Below are 24,064 nucleotides of genomic sequence, written 5' to 3'. Positions count from 1 at the left end.
AGAGAATCGTAGAATTGTAGAGTTTGAAGGGACCCCGAGGGTCATCTAGTCCAAACTCCTGCAATGCAATAATCTTTTGCCCAACATGGGGCTCAAATCCATGGACCTGAGATTAAGAGTCTTACACTCTACTGCAGGCGTAGGCAAACTCGGCCCTCCAGATATTTTGGGGACTACAACTGCCATCATCCCTGACCACTGGTCCTGTTTAGCTAGGGATGATGGGAGTTGTAGTCCCAAAATATCTGGAGGGCCGAGTTTGCCTATGCCTGATATATCGACTGAGCTATCCCGCTCAGTCGGATGACATAAATTTTCATCCCAGGCAGCAAAACAGATGGAGCAGACCCTGGCCATTCTGAATGCCATTGCCAGGTGCAGGATTGCACCAGGAAATAACTCCCATCCCTTCTAAAGATAAACTTGGCTGTAATTTTCCCAACCAGTTCCATCTCTGTCATGTACTGAGTTCAGAATGCAGCAGTCTGATTGGTCCTAGAACAATAGGATTTAGAATGCAGCAGTCTGATTGGTCCTAGAACAATAGGATTTAGAATGCAGCAGTCTGATTGGTCCTAGGACAATAGGGTCCAGAATGCAGCAGTCTGATTGGTCCAATCCAGCTCCAGGTGGAAGTGAATCCGCAACCTGATTGGCCTACAGGTGAAACCTGGAATTAGCCAAGCACGTGGGGCCCATTTTGTAAATAATGTATATAAGGCAGACATTCCGGGGGAACTTCCATTCCTCCTCAACCACTATGAGCTGAATAAAGAGCATGAAATCCACTCTCGACTCTGAGTATATTTCAATCTCCTTTAACTCCCAGCCCCCCAAAGTATCGATAATAGAGATACGTATGCATTTCAGGGGTAAAAAAACCCCAAGTTGATGGTGCTCATATCTTGATATGTGCTGGGATGAAAGTGCAGCACAAAATGGCAGGGAAAAGCTGTAGACACACACAAACATTGGGTGGCTTCCCACCAACTCTACACCCAGCCACTGGGGCCTGCCCTGCGCCCACGGTTGCTGCCGCACCTGCACCTGGCCTGACTCACGTCGTCAAAAAGTGGCATCACGCTGGTGGCCACCTCAACGGTGAGGGAGTTCACATCCCTGCTATGACACTTCAGGAGGTCTGGCAGGAGCCTGAGAGCCTTCACTTTGATGTCTCTGTCAGCGTCGCGCACCCTGGCTATGATATCTGGAAAGGCAGGCTTCAGTTTTTTCATCTGCGCGACACAAAAGGCTGAGTCACAGATCTCCAGAGAAGCAACAAAGTTAGTTTCCGTGTCTTTCCTCCGGGGAATCTTTAGCTTTGAACAGAACACAAGATGCCACAGAGAACCAAAACCTCATGGCTGGTTCCCCGCCCTCCTTGTCAAAAAGATGAAAATGGTGGCGTAGAAGACATGGGCCAGAAAGTATTTTGGATTCCAAGCCTTTTAAAAATCAGCATCTGCACATGCAGATGTTCCTTATGAATTCCACATCTGTTCACCAAACTGTTGGAGAGTTTGCAGGAATAAAGGGATTTTCCTTCCCCATATCTGGTGGGAATGCCCACAGGTTGCTTTTATTCTGGAAGAAAATTCATCAGGCGATACTAGATATTATCAAAACACATATTCAGATTTCTCCTGTTTTCCCTACTAAATACGTGGACATGTACCATGAAGACATTTTGCCGGAAGGAACATCCGACACAAATGTTGCTGGGATCCCTATGGCACAACAATGGAAATCGTAAAAAAACCAACCCCAAAGACTAATATCATTATGGTATAAAAATATTTGGAATTTAGTTACTGCAGAAAAAAGTAACACATAAGCTATGGGTCTCTAATGGACAGGAATATTCTGGTCATTTCTACTCAGTGTGGAGGGATTTTATTTCATATAGCTTAGTTTCAGACTATCTATCCCCATGCCCTCTAGAGAAATGTGGCTGTCATGATCTTAGATTGTGTGTTATTATTCAATTCGTTTAGGTTTTGCATGCCCTGCCTTTAGTTAGATATCTGATTGAATTTTTGCTATTGTTTATTTATCTTTGTGGTTCTATAATAAATTGAAAACTGGTGATGATAATGATAATGATAATGATAATGATAATATTGAGAATACAGAACAGTGATAGTCAACCTCTGTCCAGCAGGTGTAATTAGGCAACCAGCAATATCTAGAGCAGGGTTTCCCAAACAGGGGCCTCCAGCTGTTTTGGGATTACAATTCCCATCATCCCTGACTACTGGTCCTGCTAGCTAGGGATGATGGGAGTTGTAGTCCCAAAACAGCTGGAGACCCCTGTTTGGGAAACCCTGATCTAGAGGATGGTAGGCTCCCCACCCACTGGGAAGACCTATTGGTCCACTGGTAGATCACTGTGTGTCTCTCACCTTCTCTTGATGATCCAAAAAGCAAATCATGCCGTCGAGAGCTAGGGATCTAAGCTCCAACTGGCTGGCCTTCACCTGCTGGCACAGCTGCTCAATGATGCTATCTTCCATAGCTGGCGCTAAGGCTCCCTTATGAAGGAACTAGAACGGAAAAAGAATGTGCAGAACTGGCAGCAGCAGGCCTTGAACATGAAAACACGAGAAGAGCTTGCTGGATCAGGCCAAAGAGGAGCAGGAGGAGGAGGCCAGGAGGTAGCAAGATGACATTGCAGGGGATTGTTGCCTTAGGAGAGCGAGAAAAATTATCAGGGATGGCTCACACCCCGGCCATCACCTCTTTAATCTTCTATCCTCAGGCAGGAGATATAGAAGCCGTACCAACAGGCTAAAAAATAGCTTCTATCCATGGCCTGTTAGGCTGTTGAACAGAAAATGACACTGTGAAATTGACTTGTGAGGTGGTGTGTTGTTCGATAAGAGATTGAGTGTTGCGGGGGGGAGCTTGTTTAATTTCATTGTACACAGGTTGTACAATGACAATAAAGGTATTATTATTGTTATCAAGCTGCGTGCTCCTTGGGTGTGTCATCTTGAGGCGACTGCCTCAGCATGCCTTATGGAGGGGGGGCAGCTCTGCTTGCTAGACCTCCCTGTTTGGCCCACAGGGGCCAAATATGTGGCGTCAGGGCTTGCAAAGCTCTCTGCACTGGTCTCTGCAAACTCCTTCAAGCAGTTGAGACGCAGGGCTCGCAAAGCACAGGTGACCACAGCTAAGTTTTGTGGCTTGGGAGGTGCAGTGCGCTGGGCTCTGGAAGCCTTTGCAGTCCGCTGAAAACAACTGTGCACAGCTTGATTTGCCAGAAATGTGGGTTAGGGGAATGGCTTTGGCTATGATGCTCTTGGGGGAAGCAGATGGGAGTCTAAGAGGGGCTGGGGCGGATCAGCTGTGCAATTAATCAGACCCACCTACCTCCATAAAACAAGGCTCACCTCAGTTAAGAAAGGCATCACAGTGATGTGTTTCGGACACCCCTCGCTTTCCAGTATCTCCAGCAAGTAAGGCAACATCCTTTCGCTTCCCTCGCCCCTGACTATCTCTCTTGTCATTGAAAAACAGAAACACTGGGTGTCCAAAGAATTGCAAAATGGAGTGTTCTTCCCCCCTGATCCAGCCAACCATGTCTTCTTTCCCGATATTCTGTTCCATTTTCGGGGAACATGCGGAGCATACCTCCCTCTTGCTTCTCAGCCCTCGTGCTTTAACTACAGAGCTGTCATAACACACCACCTGAGCTAGCTATTGGGATACACAAGGAAGGCCCTGCAACAAAATGCTGCAGAGTGGATTCCATTCTCGCTGAATGGGTGACGGGGAGGACTGGACATGCTAGTGGCCCAATCCCAGTCATGATTAATTATTTGATTTCTCCATCAAAGTTTATGGGCAGCTCTTATTTTGGAGACACCTGAAAACGGCTTCCTGGTATGAACTGAGAAATGGACTACTGCAATGGGCTCTACGTGGGGCTACCTTTGAAGGTGACCCAGAAACCGCAACTAATCCAGAATGCGGCAGCCAGACTGGTGACTGGGAGCGGCCGCTGAGACCACATAACACCGGTACTGAAAGACCTACACTGGTTCCCAGTACATTTCCAAGCACAATTCAAAGTGTTGGTGCTGACCTTTAAAGCCCTAAACGGCCTCGGTCCAGTATATCTGAAGGAGCGTCTCCACCCCCATCGTTTTACCGGGCACTGAGGTCCAGCGCCGAGGGCCTTCTGGCGGTTCCCTCACTGCGAGAAGCCAAGTTACAGGGAACCAGGCAGAGGGCCTTCTTGGTAGTGGCGCCCTCCCTGTGGAACACCCTCCCACCAGATGTCAAAGAGAACAACAACTACCAGACTTTTAGAAGACATCTGAAGGCAGCCCTGTTTAGGGAAGCTTTTAATGTTTGATGTATTACAGTATTTTAATTTTTTTTGGAAGCCGCCCAGAGTGGCTGGGGAAGCCCAGCCAGATGGGCGGGGTATAAATAATAAATTATTATTATTATTATAAATTACCTATCTGGACAATGAAATAGTTTTAGACCTCAGAGTCTCTATCTCCCTCCTCCCTTTCAAGGTGCTTGGTTCCATTCACTCTCCCCTGCCCTCTTAGTCCACATTCAATGCCATCCAGACCCTTATGGGGCTGATATGAAGTTCCACGCCTTAGGGATCTCCCCCAAAGATTTTTGGAGACTCTTCAGATCTCGCTGCTCCTTTTAACAGCGATGTGCTTACCTGGCAAAGAGAGCGAGACCTTTCAGGTGGGTCCTGCGATGCAGCAGTAATTCTGAACCTCTCCTCTTGTTCATGATTAGGATGAGATCCTCATCTCCTGCATGCCTGATGAGGTCTTTGAAAGTTTTCAAAGCAGACCTGCACACAGAGACAAATCCGTATTAGAATGGATTTCTTGTGCTGGGTTTACAGCAGTTCCTCAAAGGGGTGGCATGCATTACCTCAGTGATTTGGGTAGGCCATTGTGCCTCATAGTTTATGCTGGTAAAAGATAGCTGGCTCTCACAGAGTCCCGGGCACCACAGGGGTTGGGGTGCGGAGACCAACTTGTGCTGAAGTTGTTCCCTTGATCACAGCAGTCCTGGCTACCGTCACTCGCATGTGATCCCCACGCCGCTAAGCATTTCGAAGAAAACACCCATGCATTTTCAGGCTTTTTTCTGCATGCAGCCTTGAGGACCAGAAACTTGTGAAAGCACAGCCTGGCGTGCTAATACAGAAGCTGCCATTCTTTAAGTGGAGGCTGTCGCTGTGTATCATGTCACAAATTAAAAAGACAATTTCCCAAAAAACAACCTTGGGCCGGACGAGGAGCGAAGTCCGGCTCAGCAGGGAGCTGCGTGCGTGCGTCCGGCTGCCCTGGCTAGAGGGCTACCGCAGTATCAGTCGACCCTGCCTGTGACAAACAGGGAAAATCGGATGAACCGAAAGAAGCGCACCTGATGGGAGCAGGAGGGGTGGGGATCTTGTGGCGGATGCAGGCCGTCGTGTAGACACCTGTCTCCTCTGGTGTAAAGTACACGGCGAAGGAGATTTGGCAGAGGACTGCTATGGACAGCGTGGCGAACATCTCTCTCAGCACCTCGTGGCAGGCTGGGGACGGGCGACTCAAGATCTCGTAAAACGCTGCGTTGGCCTGGGAGGTCGGTCAAGGCACCTGATCGTACCTGAGCAAGGAGAGGAATTTCCCGCCCACTTCCCTTCCTGGCCACGTCCTTAGGTGCCTCAAATGGCCACCCGGACGCCAAAGAGGCATCTCTGGGGTCTGTTTCACTTTGCCGCCTGAGGCAAGGGTGCCACCCGCCCCCCCCACCTTGCCTCCCTTACCAGGGTCGTGTGGTGGCTTCGGGAGAGGTATCCGGAAGTGCTGCCACTGTGTGACCCAGCAGAGGTGGGAGCTGTGCTTACAGTGGCACTGCCCTGTGGAAGTCCGCCGCCCGAGGCGGGTCGCTTCCCTCTGACTCGTGGGCAGATGGGCCCCAGGGATGGGCCTTGGAGATGTCACACACAGGGCCACTTTGCTCTTTGGGTGCTTTCTTGGGGGCCAGAGTCCTGCCAGCACTTACAGCCAAGGGTAGCAAGGAGGCCTTAACCCTGGGGCCATCCCAGTAGATCGGCTGCTCCTGCAGGATGGACTGCAGCACGGCCAGGACCTTCTGCGCAGTGTCGGAGAAGCAGGTTAAGCTGTTCCACATGGCGAAGGCGGTGCTACAAGGGGGGGGGAGAAGCAGGGGCTTCGGTTGGCGCACGAAATGCGTTCAGATTACGGCAAACTGAGAGAAAGGCGATTTAGACCAGTATGTGTGTGGTGCCCCTCTCTTCAAGAGCACTGGCTAGGCAGTGATGTGGGACTTAGGACTGGAGGGGTCATTCTGTGGGAGTGGAGAAAGATGGAGTGTAACTTGTGAATAAATGCGCTTTTAATTTTAAAAAAAGGAAAAGAGCATTGGCTGTTCTTCTGCAGTTCTCCATGACCTATTGTTGTGAGCAGGGATGTTCAGCTCTGACAAATATGAGAGAGCGAAAAAGAGAAAGGCATCTCTGCGTTGATGAGATGAGAGTTTGCTTGTCCCAAATGAGACCTGGGACTCAGCTATACAGCTGCAAATATAACGTTTTAAGTGTGCATCATACAAACATAGAAATATATATATATAAAATAAAATAAATTGTCCAGTAGCACCTGAGACCAACTATCGGTATGAGTTTTCATCTGCATGCACACTTCTTCAGATACGATGCATGCACATGAAAGCTCATACCAAGAACAAACTTAGTTGGTCTCTAAGGTGCCACTGGACATTTTTTATCAATTTTTAAAATATATTTCTACTGCGTCAGACCAACATGGCTACCTACCTGAATCATACAAACATGACACTAGATGGAGTGATGAGCTTATGGCAAATTCAATATATTTTTCAAAACGCTTTTTTAAAAAAGCATTTTCACAGTGTTTTTTAATGTGTGTCTACATTCCACCCTGATATAAATGAGATTACCTGGCAAAAGTAAGCTCACACCTCTCACTGAGTTTGTACACATACTTAAGTTTCATGCTCGTTTATAATTACATTTTGGAAATGATTCACCTTCTTACATTGCTGTATTGTTTGATACTTTCTGGATGTCCCATGATCATATTACAAAGTAGTTGTGTTCTGTGTTATAAATCAAGCACTGCTAGGAGTTATTTCTTTCCCAATATATTTTTATCGACAAAAATTCGGTGTGTCACAGGCAAATTTTTATTCTGAAAGTGTGGCCCAGAGAAAAAAGTTCGAGAACCACTGATTTAGCCAGTACGAAAAGGATTTTCAATCAATTTTTTTTCTTTTATCCCCCTGTCCCCATCTCGCTCACCTGTCACACTGGACAGAGCAGGCCAGGAGGGTCTTCACCACATCCTGAGGGTGGCTCTTCCCCAGAAGCAAGAGGAACCTGAAGACCTCCAGGCGGGCCTGCGGGTCTCCGATGTGCTCCAGACTGAAATACATGAACCTGGTGGTTTCGGGCACCTGCAGGGGGAAAGAGGAGGGAAGAGGTGACTGGGGAGAGAGGAGAAGGGGGAACGGGAGTCTCCAAGGCAGCGTACCTTAATGAAGACGGGCTGGGGATTCTTCAGCATGGCTTTCAGCATCAGGATGGCAGCCTTCGTGTGGTAAAGGTTGTCATCCCTCATGCCCTTGATGGCTGCTAGGAGGAAGTCCATCTGCTCGTCACCTTGGAGGCATTTTTTGAATTTCTGAAAACGGAAGGGGTGCGTTGAAAGCCTGGTGGCGGTTACACCAAAGAGCTGGGATCCACCATGGCTGGGATCCTATCTTGGGATGAGCTGACTCGCTATGGGACCCTCCTTAAGATCAGTCGGTAGAGCATGAGACTCTTAATCCCAGGGTTGTGGGTTCGAGCCTCACTTTGGGTCAAAGCTTCTTGCATTGCAGGGGGTTGGATTAGATTGGGGTTTCCCAAACTTGGGTCTCCAGCTCTTGCTGGACTACAGCTTCTGTTATGTACTGAGTTGAATAGGATCCAAACTGCAGCAGTCTGATTGGTCCCAGAACAATAGGATTCAGAATGCAGCAGTCTGATTGGTCCTAGAACAATAGGATTCATGATGCAGCAGTCTGATTGGTCCTAGAACAATGCAGCAGTATGATTGGTTGGCAGGAACCACCCAATCATGCTCCAGATAGAAGTGACTCCACAACCTGATTGGCTTACAGTAGAATTCCAGAATTAGCCAATCATGTGCAGCCCATTGTGTAAATAATGTATATAAAGCAGATACTTTGAGGGGACTTTCATTCATTCCTCTTCACCACTATGAGCTGAATAAAGAGCATGAAATCACTTTGCGACTACTCTGAGTATATTTCAGCTTCCATCTTCCTTATCTTGCAGGACCAGTGCTCAAGGATCATGGGAGTTGTAGTCCAAAAAGAGCTGGAGACCCACGTTTGGGAAACCCTGGACGAGATGATCCTTGTGGTCCCTTCCAATTCTATGATTCTGGTGCTGCAGGAAAGGTTGCAGTGCTCTCCTTATGCATAGGAAAGACCACAGTGCAGTGTTAGGGCTCATCCACACTTCTAACCAGTGCTAAAAATGGAGGCCAACCAATTGACATTTGCTTCGATTCAGCAGTAAAAATTGATTTTACTTGGGGGAAAGTTGTGGGGCAAATGGATGTGTGGATGTGTCCTCTGAGTGGGGACTGGGACTAGGAATTAAAAATCTGCAGCATTAAATGATCCTATTCAGGATTCTTACCTGACAGCCAGACAGCCAGGCCATTTCTTGGATACTCCATTGCATCCCCTCTCCCTCTATTTTTTTTTTATCCCTGCTGCCCCCACCATCACTCAGTTTTCTGAGTGCTGAGCATTTTTCATATTCATTCTTTCTTTTTTTAAACTCTCTCATTGAAACGATCTCAGATACAGCAGCGGAGCAGAGAAGGACCTTTGAAGATCCACTGGCAGTCAAAGCACAAGTCCTGGGCTCAGTTATACGATCACTAGCTCAAAACCCAGGTGTGCCCTTGGCTGCGCGGCAAACACCCAGACACAGCCCGCCCTGCCTCTCTGCATGTGCCTGTGCGCAACTGGACGTGCTTCCTTTTTAAAAACAAAACAAAACATAATTTTATTAATCTAGATTAACTGGATGGGTTTCCAAACTCCTGTGTTGGTTACATTCGTTTCAGTTGCACCTGTTAAACAGGTCCATGCCCAAAATTGCCAGGTGTGAAGAAGACATACGTTGGAGCTGGTGAAAAAGGTTTACCATAGTGGTGGTGCTGATGTCAGAGAACCAGTCCAGCCAGGAGATCTTTTCCTCTTTCCAGTCCTGCATAAGCTCCATAAATTCTGTGTCGTTCTCAGGCTTCATCAGGCCTTGGGAAACGTACAAAGAAACTCAGAGATTAGATAGATAGATGATAGATAGATAGATAGATAGATAGATAGATAGATAGATAATAGATAGATAGATAGATAGATAGATAGATAGATAGATAGATAGATAGATAGATATAGATACAGTCATACCTTGGGTTAAATATGCTTCAGGTTGAGTGTTTTCAAGTTACGCTCCGTGGCGACCCAGAAGTAACGGAACGCGTTACTTCCGGGTTTCGCCGCTCACGCATGCGCAGACGCTCAAAATGACGTCACACGCATGTGCGGACGCGACGAAATGCGACCTGCGCATGCGCAGACACGCAGTCGCGTGTTCCGTTCTACTCAGGATGCGAACGGGGCTGCAGAACGGATGTGCAGACACTCAAAATGACGTCACGGGAATGCGCGCAAGCAACAAAATACGACCTGCGCATGCACAGACACGCAGTTGCGTGTTCCGTTCTACTCAGGATGCGAATGGGGCTCCGGAACAGATCCCGTTCGCATCCAGAGGTACCACTGTATAGCTATAGCTGTAGATAGATGCAAAGAAACGGTATATACGGTATATTATAGAGAGAGATATATATAGATACATATAGATATATAGATATACAGTGCTGCACCTGTCCCCCCCAAAATAGGTGCCAATACTCACCATGTATTAGTGTTGAGACGGTGGCCTTTGCAGGTTTTGAAGGACTACGCGACACGGATTTCCCCAGTGGGTCACCCCAACAGAAAGTGGAGCTGGAGGAGTTGGGGGTCAGCTCAAGGGACATGGGCACCCCTAAGCAGGGTGCGGAGAGGGGATGGAGCAGCAAAAGGAGGCTGCCCAACACTCCTTCAGGCCGGCCAGCAGGGAAGCTCAGACCCGGACCTGAAGGTAGCCCTCCAGGGCTCTCCACCCGGCCCTCAGAAAGGCAGGGTTGGGCTGACAGACAGCCTGGGAGAATAGCAGGAGCAGCCATGAAACAAGCCTCCACCAAGCAGGCTCAGAAGGTAAAGCCACCCTTGCTAATCTGAAGATGCTCTAAGCCAGCGGTTCTCAACCTGTGGGTCCCCAGATGTTGTTGGACTACAAATCCCATCATCCCTGAGCTCTGGCCTTTCTAGCTAGGGGTGATGGGAGTTGTAGTTCAACAACATCTGGGGACCCACAAGTTGAGAAAGGCTGCTCTAAGCGAAGAACCTTTTTTGCTTTATCTCCTCTGGCGGGACATCCCGCTTCCCAGCTATTGCCAACATGCCAATCCATTTATTTCCCTTTCCCCGCCATGAACCATCTTGGGGAAGGCCGGCGGGTCCTTGCTCTTACTCTTCTGGTGAAGGATCAGGGTGTACAGGCAGTGGAGTGCGTCGGCCGCCAAGTGGCACACGCTCTCGCTGGAGTCGTTGCTGCAAAGCGCCAGGTGCCCCGCCAGCTTCCCCATCTTGAAGTCCTTCATTCCCTGCAGGAGAGAACTACACTACCTCATTTTCTACTCCTCCTCAAGTGTGGCAGCCATTTTGTGTCATGCCATGCACCCCACGGCAGCCAGTTTGTGCCACACCTCACACATCACAGCAGCCATTTTGTGCCGTCCCATGCACACAGCAGCCATTTTGTGTCACACCTCACACCAGCTATTTTGTGTCACACCTGACACCCCATAGCAGCCATTTTGTGTCATGCCACCCACCATGGCTGCAGTGGGGTGCAAAGAGAAGCAGACCTTAATCAACCTCCCTACGGATTTGGACCCTGCTGCCAAGATATCCCCAAATGCACCCCTTTACTCTTTCCTGTGAAGGTGGCACACTGACATGGGCTACTAGAGAGTGTTATTTTACGGGGTGAAACTTACTTTTTTCAGATTCCTTCAGTGAGGGATCTTTTAAAAAATGGTTTTGGATGTGAGGAATTCAAATCTGCTATTATTTTTGTGACTGGACAACATTTACCTTGGCAAGTACGTTTGAGGAAGAAGCACATAAATGGCTTTTGGAAAACCAAAGAATTTTAATTTTACCTCCTGAAAATGCCAGGTATTGCTTAATAATAATAATAATAATGCAATATTAATATATAGTATAACTGCAAGTACTTGGCAATCATTTCTAATGATTTCTATGCAATTTTACTCACCAAGCAAAACTAAATTATATTGATTTAACCAAATTATCTTTTGAATTCCCAAGTCGTGTTACAATTTTTTAGCACCCCTCATTTGGGGAATTTGAAAGTTGAAAAATGCAGTACGTCCTAATGGGGATACAGCTCAGTGCCACAGGCAATCTTTGCACTAAACAAGTCCTCATTCCTTACACGTATATAAATTCCTCCCCCCCCCCACACCCCCCCCGACTGTCAGTCATCCTGACGGGCGTTTTACTCCTGATGACTGGTGTCAGCTGAGCTGGGAAAGCTCATTCTGAAAGGGAACTAGTTCTAATCCAAGTTTGGCACACCCGTCCCTTAACAAAGTGAGCAAATTCAGTTCATGTCGAACTCTCCGATTCTGTGATTCTGTGATTCAACAAGCAGTTCAAGTTCAAATAATCCCCAGAAGGTTAAAAGCTGCTGGGCTGGAGTGTAAAATCATAGAAGCATAGAATTGTACCTAAGAACAGCAAGAAAGTATCTTAAAACACGTGCAGAGAGTGAATTGCTCCATTTACAGTATTTCCCCCCAGCAGATGAAAGCGCCAGTCTGAAGAGTAAGAAACAAATGCAAGAGAATGAGCTTCAAACCAGGAATCATTCAAAGTCTTCCTCCAAAAGGAACTTAATTCACATAAATTCAATATGTGCAGTTTTTAGGATGGCATATGTCCTCTTTTTCCAGGACATGTCCTCTTTTTCATGATTCGCCATAGCAATCCATAGCTAAAAGTAAAAATCTGAAAATGTGTCCTTTTTTTTTGCTCTTCAGAACATGGCAACCCTAAAAACTGCAGGTGAGTTGTTCAGCAGTTATGGGAACTACTTTCAGGTGTAGTTTGGAGGTTTTCTGAACTACTTCCACGCAGTTTGCTAAACCAAACCAGCCCTGGGAATGGGTGACTGAGCCTCACTTTGGGTGTGTAATGGGACGTGATGCAGCAGACCAGCTTGGTGATTCTGGACAAGGCCATGATCCGCTCCTCGACCAACGGGGATCCCGTTTCAGGAAGAAGGAACTGCAACGGCAAAGAAAGGACGGCATCCATGGAGATTTCATGAGACGTATTCTTGTAGTGCACAAGTGGGAACTGCAACCCAGAGTTGCAGCATGAAGTGCTCTAGGGCATTTTGTTCTATTCCCCCTCCAACCTGCTTCCCCATTTCTCTCCACAAGGTCTGCAAGCATTACAAAGCCCCCGAACATGCCCAGTCCTTTCTGGGCTGTTTTCGGGAGTTTCTCCCCCTCAGGGAGTTGTGTTTTTTGGTTTGTGCTTTTCCATCTCTCTTTATGAATGGGTGGTGCTGTTTTGGCTACACATCTCTATGAATGGGTGGTGCTGTTTTGGCTACACATCTCTTTTTATGAATGGGTGGTGCTGTTTTGGCTACACATCTCTCTTTATGAATGGGTGGTGCTGTTTTGGCTACACATCTCTCTTTATGAGTGGGTGGTGCTGTTGTGGCTGCACATCTTCCCCCTATACTTATACATCAGAGAACTGTAGAGTCGAAAGGGACCACAAGGGTCATCCAGTTCCACCCCCTGCAATGCAGGAATCTTTTGCCCAATGTGGGGCTCGAACCCGCAACCTTGAGATTAAGCGTCTCATGTACTACCGACTAAGCTAGCATCTTATGTTTAAGGAGCCCCCAATGATGTAACCTTTCCTCCTAAGGGAGCGGCTCCATCCAGGCTAGGCCATTTCTGCCCTATCTCAATGATATCCTTTTTGAGGTTTTCCTACGATGGTTTTCCCACAGCCAAACAGAGACACAATTACTAAGGCAAAGTCATTCTTAAAGAGCCCAAGGCAGGGTCAAAACGGGCAAACCATAAAGCTGTGGGCTTCTTGTTATGTATTCAGACTGGCTGAAGTTCTCACTCTGAGCCACCAGTATGCAAATGAAGGATTGAGAGTTGCTTTCACCGATTGGGTAGCTAGTTGGAATTTGTTACTGTTACAGGTTATTGAGCATTATATAAGGCAGCCAGCTTCACTGTTCAGAGAGACTTAGAGTACTGCTAAGTGCTGTAATAAAAAGCTGTTGCTTAAAAGAGCTGTGTCTGTTGCCCATCTTTCCCACTATACAACACTTCTAGTGCTAATCTTTCCTTGGGCTCCGTTAGGAGGAGTTTTTTAGGGCTATTTTCATCGTTCGCACTCACATGTACACGGGTCGGCTTACTCACCATGAGAGTTTCTCTTATCAGGGTCGGGTTGTAGTGACATTGACCAATGTAGCCCACCTTACTGGTGTCGAGGTTTGCGCTGATGAGGTCTATGCAGTCCAGGAACTTGACCTTCTCAGGTAATTCCTAGCCTCCCCAACCAAGGACAGGATGATGAGTTCAAGAAGGATTAGCAAAAGCGGCAAGCCATCTTGACTACCGCAACATGCTCTCTGCGGGGCTGCCCCCAGAAAGATTTGGAAACTACGACCCTTCTGGGGGCGTTCCGCAGGGAATGTTTTACTCCAGTGCTGGGTTCGAGCCCAATTCAAAGTATTCCTAAATTATGTGACTGGAGGAAGAAGCCCCCACCCCCTCCATTTTTAAGGAACTCATGTCGTAGCAGGGAAAGCGAGGGCAGGGTTGGGGTGCAGATACCTGGTGGCTTTTGTGGAGAAACTGGTGCATGAAGCGCATGACACCCCTCATGTCTCCCTCAGAAGCTGCAGAACTAAATGTTGTCTGGGAGGAGTTTGAGCTTGGTGAATCTGAAACAAGTTTATTAATTTAATAAGTAAATACTGCACCTTTCCTCCCAGAGGAGCCCAAAGGAGCAAAAACAAAAAAACAAAAAAACCCCTTTATTATTATTTTAAAAAATTATAAACGAAACAAAACAAATTTAAAATATTTAAAAACCGCTAAACTCATCTAAAAGCAATGAAACACAATTAAACAACAGACAAGTTTTCAGCAAACGTCTAAAGCAGGGGTCAGCAACCTTTTTCAGGCGTGGGTTGGTCCACCCTCAAACAATGTGGGGGGCTGGACTATATTTTGAAAAAAAATATGAACGAATTCCTGTGCCCCACAAATAACCCAGAGATGCATTTTAAATAAAAGGACGCATTCTACTCATATAAAAACACGCTGATTCCCGGACCATCTGTGGGCCGGATTGAGAAGGCGATTGGGCCGCATCCGGCCCCCAGGCCTTAGGTTGCCTACCCCTGGTCTAAAGGAATATGCAGCTGCCTCATGTGGGGATTGAACCTGAGACCTTGGTATCATCAGCACCACGCTCTAAGCAGCTGAGCTGTCCAGAGACAGAACTAAACCTTATCCTCCCACCTGTGCTGCCACCAGTCTTGTCAGCTGAAGGGCAGGTGTACTCAATGGCGTAGTGTGGGGGGTGCAGGGGGGCCCGGCCGCACCGGGCGCAACATCTGGGGGGGCGCTCGCACTCTCAGCAATCTGCCCCTACCTGGCTCACTCACTCTCTCTCACTGCAGTGCTGGCTGTGCGAATCCGATCCGAGCCGCTGGGTCACCGCCCACAGTGGAGCGGGTGGGTGCCAGGCGTGCGGTGCGGAGAGAGAGCGAGGGACTATCTGGGGGAGGGACAGTGCAGCAGCCGCCCAGCGCAGCGCTGAGCGCGGGAGAGAACCACACCAGACCAGACCAGGCAGCAGCAAGAAGAAGCTGGCAGCGGCGGCAGGTTAGGGGTTAGGGGGCGCAAATTACTTTTTTTATATATATAATATTTTTTATTGCTTCTTTCCAGGTACAAATACATAATCAAATATACAACAAAAGCAACGTTACAGAAAAAGAAAAGAAAGAATTAGAAAAGAAAAGATTCATCTTTCCAAAACAATTTTTCATGATCAACCGGACTTCCCCACATCTTCCTCACCCTGCATTCTTTACAATAAAAATAACAGCAAATTGTTACCTTGTTTCATGCGTTTTTTGTACTTTCAAATAATTATATTTTAAGTTTAAGGTACTTATTGTTAAATTACTTTTTTTTTCATAATAAATCCTAAAAGTTACTCTAAACTTTGGTATTTTCATAATTATAACTTAGTTTCCTCCATCTTCAAATTTTATTGCTGAAGCTAATCTTTCCAGACCTAGCAAATTCTCAACATTCATATAGCTTATAATGTTTTTGTAAATAGTCCTTAAATTTTTTCCAGTCCTCTTCTATTGTTTCTTCTCCCAGATCTCGGATTCTGCCAGTCATTTCAGCCAGCTCCATGTAGTCCATCAATTGCGTATGCCACTCTTCCAGCGTGGGTAAATCTTGTGTCTTCCAGTGTTTGGCGATAAGAATTCTTGCTGCTGTAGTTGCATATAAGAAGAAGGTTCTATCCTTCTTTAACACTTTCTGGCCGACAATGCCCAGGAGGAAGGCCTCTGGTTTCTTGTGAAAGGTATACTTAAATACCTTTTTTAACTCATTATAAATCATTTCCCAGAAGGCCTTCACCCTCGGGCATGTCCACCAGAGGTGAAAAAATGTCCCTTCAGCCTCCCTGCATTTCCAACATTTATTATCAGACAGATGATATATCTTTGCAAGCTTGACTGGGGTCATGTACCACCTATATATCATTTTCATAATATTTTCTTTCAAGGCATTACATGCCGTGAATTTCATACCGGTGGTCCATAACCTTTCCCAGTCTTCAAACATAATGCTGTACCCAATGTCTTGAGCCCATTTTATCATGGCTGATTTGACTGTCTCATCCTGAGTGTTCCATTTAAGCAGTAAGTTATACATTCTTGAAAGGACTTTAGTCCTTGGTTCAAGTAATTCTGTCTCTAATTTCGATTTTTCCACCTGGAAACCTATTTTTTTATCCTTTTTAAAAATCTCTTGAATTTGGGCATAATGTAACCAGTCTTGCACCTTGTTTTTTAATTTATCTAAACTCTGCAACCTCCAATTGTCTCCAATTTTTTCTATTATCTCACAGTATTTTGCCCAACCAGCCTCCATATTAAGTCTTTTTCGGGCCTTTGCCTTATTGGTGAGAGCCACCTCGGGGTCTTGTTTTCTAACAAGTCCTTGTATTTAGTCCAGACAGTAAATAAAGCTTTTCTGACAATATGGTTTTTAAACAACTTGTGAACCTTTACCTTGTCGTACCACAAATATGCATGCCATCCAAAAGCATTATTAAACCCTTCCAGATCTAGGACATCAGTGTTTTCTAATAAGAACCAATCTTTCATCCAGCAGAAAGATGCAGCTTCATAGTATAACCTTAAGTCCGGCAGGGCAAATCCCCCTCTTTCTTTCGCATCAGTTAGTATTTTAAATTTTATCCTGGGCTTTTTGCCCTGCCAGACAAACTTCGAAATATCTTTCTGCCACTTTCCAAAACATTCCACTCTGTCCACGATCTGTAGGGTTTGAAACAAAAACAGCATCTTTGGCAATACATTCATCTTTACAGCTGCGATTCTTCCCAACAAGGAAAGTTTTAATCTTGACCAAATTTCTAAATCCTTTTTGATTTCTGACCAACATTTTTCATAATTATCTTTAAATAAGTTCAAATTTTTAGCAGACAAATTGACCCCCAGGTATTTCACTTTTTTAACCACATTTAACTCCGTTTCCTTCTGAAACCCATCTATTTCTGAAGGTGTCAATTTTTTTCCCAGAACCTTGGTTTTTTGTTTATTCAACTTAAATCCCGCCACCCGACCAAACTCATGAATTAGTTCTAAAGCTCTTTTTGTACTAGATTCTGGCTCCTGTAATGTTAAAACCAAATCATCTGCAAAGGCTTTCAGTTTATATTGTATCGCTCCGACCTGTATTCTTTCTACTAGCTGGTCCTTCCTAATCAAATTCAAAAGCACCTCCAGGACTGAAATAAATAACAGAGGGGATAGAGGACACCCCTGTCGTGTCCCTTTTTCAATTTTGAACTCTTCTGTCACCACATTGTTTACTATCAATTTGGCCTTCTGCTCTGAGTAGATTGCTTCTATACTATTTTGGAACGCCCGTCCCACTCCCATCCCTTCCAAGTTTTTCTTCATGAATTTCCAAGAAATGTTGTCAAAGGCCTTCTCTGCGTCTATGAAAATTAACGCTGCTTTCGTATTCATATTTGTCTGCAATAATTCCAAAACGTCAATAATGTTCCTAGTATTATCAGACAAATGTCTACCTGGGAGAAAGCCTGCCTGGTCTTTATGAATTACTTCATTTAAAACTTTTTAAAATCTACTTGCCAAGATATCAGCAAAATTTTTGTAATCCACGTTTAGGAGTGAGATGGGACGGTAGTTCTTGAGTTGAGTCTTTTCAGATTCCAATTTTGGTATTAATGTGATGAAGGCTTCTTTCCACGATTCTGGTGCCCCTTTCCCCTCCATAATCTGGTTACATACCTCCATTAGTGGTTGAGTCAAAAAGTCCTTTAATGTCTTATAATACTTGGAGGTAAGTCCATCTGGGCCTGGGGATTTACCTAGTTGCATATTCTGAATGGCACTCTCAATTTCCTGTTGTGTTATTCTATAATTCAGGGTTGTTTGTTTCTCTTGAGGTAATTTTTGTAATCCATTAATTTTTAAAAATTGGTCTATCTCAATCTCTTCCTGAGGCCCTTGCGTAAACAATTTTTTGAAATATCTCTGGAAACATTTTCTAATTTCTTCTGGTTTCTGAATATTTTCCCCTTCAACCTCCAGATTGGTAACGAAGTTCAATTTTTGTCTCTTTTTCAACTGCCATGCTAGCAGTTTTCCACATTTATTTGCTGATTCAAATGATCTTTGTCTCATTTGTTTGATTTTCCATTCGACTTCTTGGTTTATCAATTTCGCATATTGTGCTTGATAGAATTTAATTTCTCTTAAAACTTCTTTTGACTTTGGATTAAGTCTCAGCTTCTTTTCACCGTCTCTTATCTTCTCTAATATCTTATCTTTTTTCCCATTCCAGAGTTTTTTCTTAATTGTATTCTGTTGAATCAGAAACCCTCTCATAACCGCTTTGCTCGCATCCCAGATTGTTCTCTTTTCCACCGAAGTGTTCAAATTTGTTTCAAAGTAATCCTTCAAGGTTTTTTGGGCCTTCTTCACAATCTCCTGATCTCTAAACAGGGTGTCATTCATTCTCCATCTGAAGGAACCAGCTGGCGTAAGTCTCAGTTCCATTTTCAAAGCATTGTGGTCGGAGCAGGTTTTGGGGCAGATTTCTATTTTTTTAGTCTTAGGTGCCAGTCCAAATTTGGTCGATTCTTGTCCATGATAGGTGGGCCTCAGAAAAGAATGTTCCTTCTTTACCTAAGGGGTTCTTTGTCCTCCATATGTCGATTAAGTCCATATTGTCAGTTAGTTCAAAGAAAGTTTTAGGTAGTCTGCCATCTTTAGTTAAATTTTGATTTTGTGACTTGTCCATGTAGGTGGAGACCACCCCATTCATATCTCCCATCATAATGATGTTGGTATAGTCGATATAATCCAGCATTGTCTCGTGCAGCTTTTTGTAAAATTCCGATTTCCCCTCATTAGGTGCATAAATTCCTACTATCAAGAATTTTTCTCCTTGTGTTTGTATTTCAATCGCCAAAATTCTTCCTTGCTCATCTTTGAACAGAAATTTTGGTGACAGGTTCTCCTTTGCATAGATCACTACCCCTCTTTTCTTGACCTTGTCTGATGAAATAAATTCTTGACCTAATCTTTTGTTAATTAAAACTTTCCTATGGAGCCTAGTCACATGTGTTTCTTGCAAGCAAATAATGTCCAATTGTTCTTTCCTCAATATATGAAAGATCCTTCTTCTTTTCTCAGGGGAATTTGCGCCATGAATGTTCCAACTAAGTAGCTGCAGAGACATCCTGAATCAATTTGTCAGTCCAGTAGGGATGCGCCTCCCTTATCATCCAAATCTGGAGGTGGAGCAGGTGCTGAGCCAGACGGAGGTGGTGGCCAAACTCCTGCCACTCCTTTCCGAAGGTCCTCCCCGTGGTCGTTCAGGAACTTTTCTTGGTCCTCTACTGTTCTGATTTTTACTTTTTTCCCTTTGAAATTAAAAGATAGTCCTTGGGGGAATTCCCACCTATAGGGAATTGTGTTGTTTCTCAGTAGTCCTGCAAGATCTTTGTATGTAGTTCTTAAGTCCAAAAGTTGTTTCGGTACGTCTCTGTAGATTTCTGCTGTCTTACCCTGAATCACCAATGAGTTTTTGAAATGTAGGCCGAGTATGTTATCTTTTTCTTGCCTAGATCTCAAAATGATCAGGCAATCTCTCGGTTTGTCCTTCCTCGCCACTCTTCCCAATCTGAAGGCGGTGACAATTTTGAAGTCCTTATCTTCTGCTATACCCCAGAACTTTGATTTTTTTGCTGTCAGAAAGCCAGTCAAATCTTCTTTTTCAAGTTCTGGTATATTTCTCAGCCTAAGATTGCTTTCCCGATTTTTCAATTCCACCATGGACAGATAGGCTTGCTGTTCGTTGATCTGTCTGCTCAGTGGCCTTACTTCCCTTCTTACTTCCTCAATCTTCTGGTTAGCTTGTTCTGCTTTTAAATTTGCTTCTTCAGCCAGTTTGCGATTTTCTGCCGTTGTTGTTTGAATATTCCCTATTGCTTGCGTATTTTGAGAGACTTGATCAGTCAATTTGTTAATAGTAGCTGTCACTTGATCAAATTTAGTCGCCTGTTCATCAGCTTTCTTATTTAAAGCTGCCAGTTGCTCCAATATTTCTTTAGAGACTGGGTCCAGCCCTCCTGAAGCCATATCCCCTGGAGCTGGCTGTTTAACTTCTCCTTCTTGCAGGCCTGTAACAGTTGGGACAGATGATCTACGTGGCTGCACAGTCAAAGTTGATTGCAACAGTTCAGATTGTTTTGCTTTTGATTTGGCAGCCCTTGTTTTTGCTGGGCCACTCATTCCACAGCTGTCCATGTGTCAAGGTCAAATTGCAAATCCCATGGGAAAGACAGTCCAACCAGACAGAAGATTTACAAAACAACAAGCAGTTCTCAGAGACTAGATATTCCACAGTCCTGTAGGGGGAGCTCCCCAAGAGTTAGAAAACAAAGTAAAAACTTTCCACCATTAAGTTCCCAGAAAAAAAGAGAGAGAGAGAAAAGGGAGGAAAGCCCTTTAAAAATCACTTTGGACTTGCAGAGCTTTACCCAAGTCAAAAAGAAAGTTATTAACAATGGTGCATGCAACAGTTCCTTATTTGTATCTCACAGTAAAGTCCCAATGTAACACATTCAACTTTAGATACAGTTACCGCAGCTTGATGGTTCTTTTGTATCCTGGCAGTCCGAAAGCTGGATTCTCAAAGTTTTATAATCCACCAAAGAGAGGAGAAATCCCGATCCATATTCAGTCAATTTACACAAATACAGTTTTTTACTTCTAGGTAGCCAATTCCGAATTTGCTGAGTGAAAGCCAACTTCTTTAAAAGACCCCTCTCAGCGCTTCCGCTTTTAAAAGTCTTTGCTGACAACCCACGCTACGCCACTGGGTGTACTGTTCTGGGGGAAATGGCCCGATGAGAAAAAATGGACCTCTGGCAGTCTGGAGGCTCTGCACCCCGACGTAGTGGAAGCCTCCGTGTGCAAAGCTGTGATTTGTGCTGGCAATTAAGACAAACCTATTCTCCAGGTTAAACCAGGTTAAACACGGGTGGCACTGTGGGTTAAACCACAGAGCCTAGGGCTTGCCGATCAGAACGTCGGAGGTTCGAATCCCTGCGACGGGGTGAGCTCCCGTTGCTCGGTCCCTGTTCCTGCCCACCTAGCAGTTCAAAAGCACGTCAAAGTGCTTTTCAACACTGGCTCCGGCTTGGTGGAACGCTCTGTCTCATGAGACCAGGGCCCTGCAGGATCTGATTTCTTTCCGCAGGGCCTGTAAGACAGAGTTCTTCCGCCTGGCCTTCGGCTTGGAGCCAATTTGATTCCCTCCCTCTCTTCCTTTTTTCTTTTCCTTCTCCTCCTGCAATGAGGTTACATTTTAATGTTCCATTATTTTAATGTTGTATTTTATTTTTGTTTTTAAGTTGTAATCATTCATCTTGTTTTTATTATTGCTTGTAAGACACTCTGAGCCTGGCCTGGGCTGGGGAGGGCGGGGTATAAATAAAAAAATATTATTATTATTATTATTATTATTATTATTATTATTATTATTATTATTATTAAAGTTCAAGTAGATAAATAGGTACCACTCCAGCGGGAACATAAACGGCATTTCTGTGCGCTGCTCTGGTTTGCCAGAAGCGGTTTAGTCATGCTGCCCGCATGACCCGGAAGCTGTACGCCGGCTCCCTCGGCCAATAAAGCAAGATGAGCGCCGCAACCCCAGAGTCGGCCACGACTGGACCTAATGGTCAGGGGTCCCTTTTTACCTTTACCTTTATTCTCCAGGCAGCAGACTCAAGAGCATTTTCATAAACATGCTTCCTTTTCTGAAGAATGAGGACATGATGCAACAACAGGAAACCCTCAAGCAGGAATTGAACGCATTGCTGCCTCCAGCTGTGAAGGAAGATCACCACCTCTGGAAGCACTCTATGACTGTGTCATCAGCGAGAGGAGCTTACCTGCATTTTGGGGCAACGACGCCGAGTCTTCCCAGCTGCTAATCTCTTCCCACGACTGTCTCCAAAACATTCTCCGATTTGTTTAGCAGGAAGCGCTGCTGGGGGAATGTTGATATTGGCTCATGTATGCTAGCAAGCCCAGGCACTGGGCATTCACCCAGTGCCACAACTGTATCTGTGATTAATGCGTGTTGGCACAATTATCTATCTGTTAGCTTGCAGTTAGTATGTGAGACATCAGTCTGTTGGTGTTACTTGTCCAGTGTTACATCTTGAATTGGTGGAGTTTATTTGGAGCAACAGAGATACTTTGCACTTGTACATATCTGTACATATCTGTATCTGCAATAGCCTACAAGTTGCGTCTATCTATGTCCAGAACTGTTTTAGTGAGCCTTATCTTCTGCAATAGTAAATTATTCGGACCTTAAGCCATTTCTGTGTGGTGATTGGTACTGGGAGCAACTTCCATTGCGTGTGGAGCTCACCTGAGATTCCCAATAGAGCATCCTGTTGAAATCCTGCAACACATACAGCTCATAAGCGGCCCCTAGAAAGTTGTCTAGAAGATTTTGGACACACAAAATCAGCGATCAAGAGAGACTGAGTTTTGGATCCATGTCTGTATGTGTTTTTTATTTGGAATGTTTCTCCCCAAGTTATGTTTACACAAATACATTGTCTTCCTGTTAATTATACTTATTTAAACTAGGATATTTATTGTATTCTATATTTGATCTTCTTTTGTAATGTTGTATTTCATAATGTTCTGTTTAATCTGTAAACTGCTTAGAGGGAATTATGAAATGATATAGAAATTATTGAAATATGTAAACTTTGGGACATCTCTTGGAGTTAAGTTATGCTCAGCCTGTAGATCTGGGCAAATAATACCATATATCAAAAAAAGGCACAAATCTCCAGTGATGTCATTTGAAGGAATATGACCTTATATACAGATTGGAAACCCTGAAATATCTCTCAGAAATTGGGGTGCAGTATAACAATATGATACAATGCAACACACAGCGGACACTAATGGAGCTGTGTAAATAATGAATCATTTTGCAAGAGACCGCCCTAACCCAGTAAGTGTTCTACCCACAATCTTGCATCTTTTGAAAAGAATGGAAAACAAAACGAGGGGAAAAAATGATTGCCTCCTACCTGCTGAGCAAATATGAGGGAATGATTTTGCTGCCAACCTGGGACAGTGGCTAGAGAGGTGTTTTTCACCCTTAAAAGTCTCACTGTTTCAAATCCATAGTAAGCCAACAGATGAAAGGAAAATGAGTGTAGAAAGGTTTGGTGGTCAACGCAGGTTGAGATCAAGTGCCCATGGCAGTTATTGATGTCATAATGGGCAGGGAAATGGCCGGGCAACCAATGAGAAACGACAATGGAATGCTTTGCTCCAACGTACGTTTCCCTCCCAAGCTGGTCTCGCCTCTGGAGAGCTTCATGGAGGTTTAAATTATGAAAAGTTACTGGTGCAGATATAAAACAGTGAAGAAACAACGCCCCAATTTTAATGGAACCTTATTTGTTGTTGCGCCACTCTTTGGTGTGTGGAGTGCCGCGGGGCGCAATCCTCTCCCCGATGCTTTTAACATCTTTATGCGCCCCCTTGCCCTGATTGTCTGGAGCTTTGGGCTGGGCTGTCACCAATATGCTGATGACACTCAGCTCTATCTGCTGATGGATGGCCACACCGACTAGGCCCTGGACACACTGACCAGATGCTTGGAAGCTGTGGCTGGATGGTTTCGTGGGAGCCGATTGAAACTAAATCCTTCGAAGACAGAGGCCCTATGGCTGGGTCGGGATGGCATGGGGATGAGGGACCAACTCCCTTCTCTTGCGGGGGCCCAATTAGTGCCATTGCCTTCCGTTAAGCATTTGGGTGTAATCCTTGACGCCTCCCTTTCCATGGAGGCACAGGTTACAGCAACAGCCAAGGCGACATTTTTCCACCTTCGCCGCATCAAGCAGTTGG

General features: G+C 45.1%; 1 protein-coding gene and 1 long non-coding RNA gene across 8 annotated transcripts in view; one reads left to right on the top strand and one right to left on the bottom strand.

Annotated features, from left to right (window-relative positions):
• The window catches only part of LOC309536555, a 199,205-nt gene that overhangs the window by 132,989 nt on the left and 42,152 nt on the right, over positions 1 to 24,064 (top strand). The window lies entirely within an intron of this gene.
• LOC309536157 (maestro heat-like repeat-containing protein family member 7) lies at positions 978 to 23,391 on the bottom strand. Of its 7 annotated transcripts, none has more exons than XM_082230087.1 (15): positions 23,236 to 23,391; positions 22,069 to 22,166; positions 14,130 to 14,239; positions 13,713 to 13,838; positions 12,433 to 12,537; positions 10,694 to 10,826; positions 9,260 to 9,369; positions 7,566 to 7,715; positions 7,334 to 7,488; positions 6,037 to 6,178; positions 5,410 to 5,606; positions 4,691 to 4,828; positions 3,393 to 3,501; positions 2,403 to 2,543; positions 978 to 1,235 (listed from the first exon to the last, which is right to left on the bottom strand). In XM_082230087.1, exons 2-15 carry the CDS (start codon positions 22,136 to 22,138, stop codon positions 993 to 995), a joined length of 1,929 nt encoding a protein of 642 aa, XP_082086213.1. In that variant the 5' UTR covers positions 22,139 to 22,166; positions 23,236 to 23,391; the 3' UTR covers positions 978 to 992. The 7 variants fall into 7 exon arrangements, with proteins under 7 accessions (XP_082086213.1, XP_082086212.1, XP_082086215.1 ...); XM_082230086.1 differs by having other exon boundaries at positions 22,069 to 22,163; XM_082230089.1 differs by having other exon boundaries at positions 23,274 to 23,391.

Source organism: Podarcis vaucheri (genome assembly GCF_965113315.1).
Source record: "Podarcis vaucheri genome assembly, chromosome: 7".
NCBI lineage: Eukaryota > Metazoa > Chordata > Lepidosauria > Squamata > Lacertidae > Podarcis > Podarcis vaucheri.
Note: the sequence above shows the minus strand (reverse complement) of the source record. Positions and strands in the feature narration are given on the sequence as shown.

What these genes read in the sequence shown, in the direction of transcription:
- LOC309536157 (XM_082230087.1), bottom strand. Translation starts at nt 22,138, where the DNA reads ATGTTTTGGAGACAGTCGTGGGAAGAGATTAGCAGCTGGGAAGACTCG. An exon ending in TTCTCCACAAAAGCCACCAG is followed by an intron (nt 13,839 to 14,129) that starts GTATCTGCACCC and finishes TGGGGAGGCTAG; the next exon opens with GAATTACCTGAGAAGGTCAA. An exon ending in ACATCAGCACCACCACTATG is followed by an intron (nt 7,716 to 9,259) that starts GTAAACCTTTTT and finishes TTCCGTTTTCAG; the next exon opens with AAATTCAAAAAATGCCTCCA.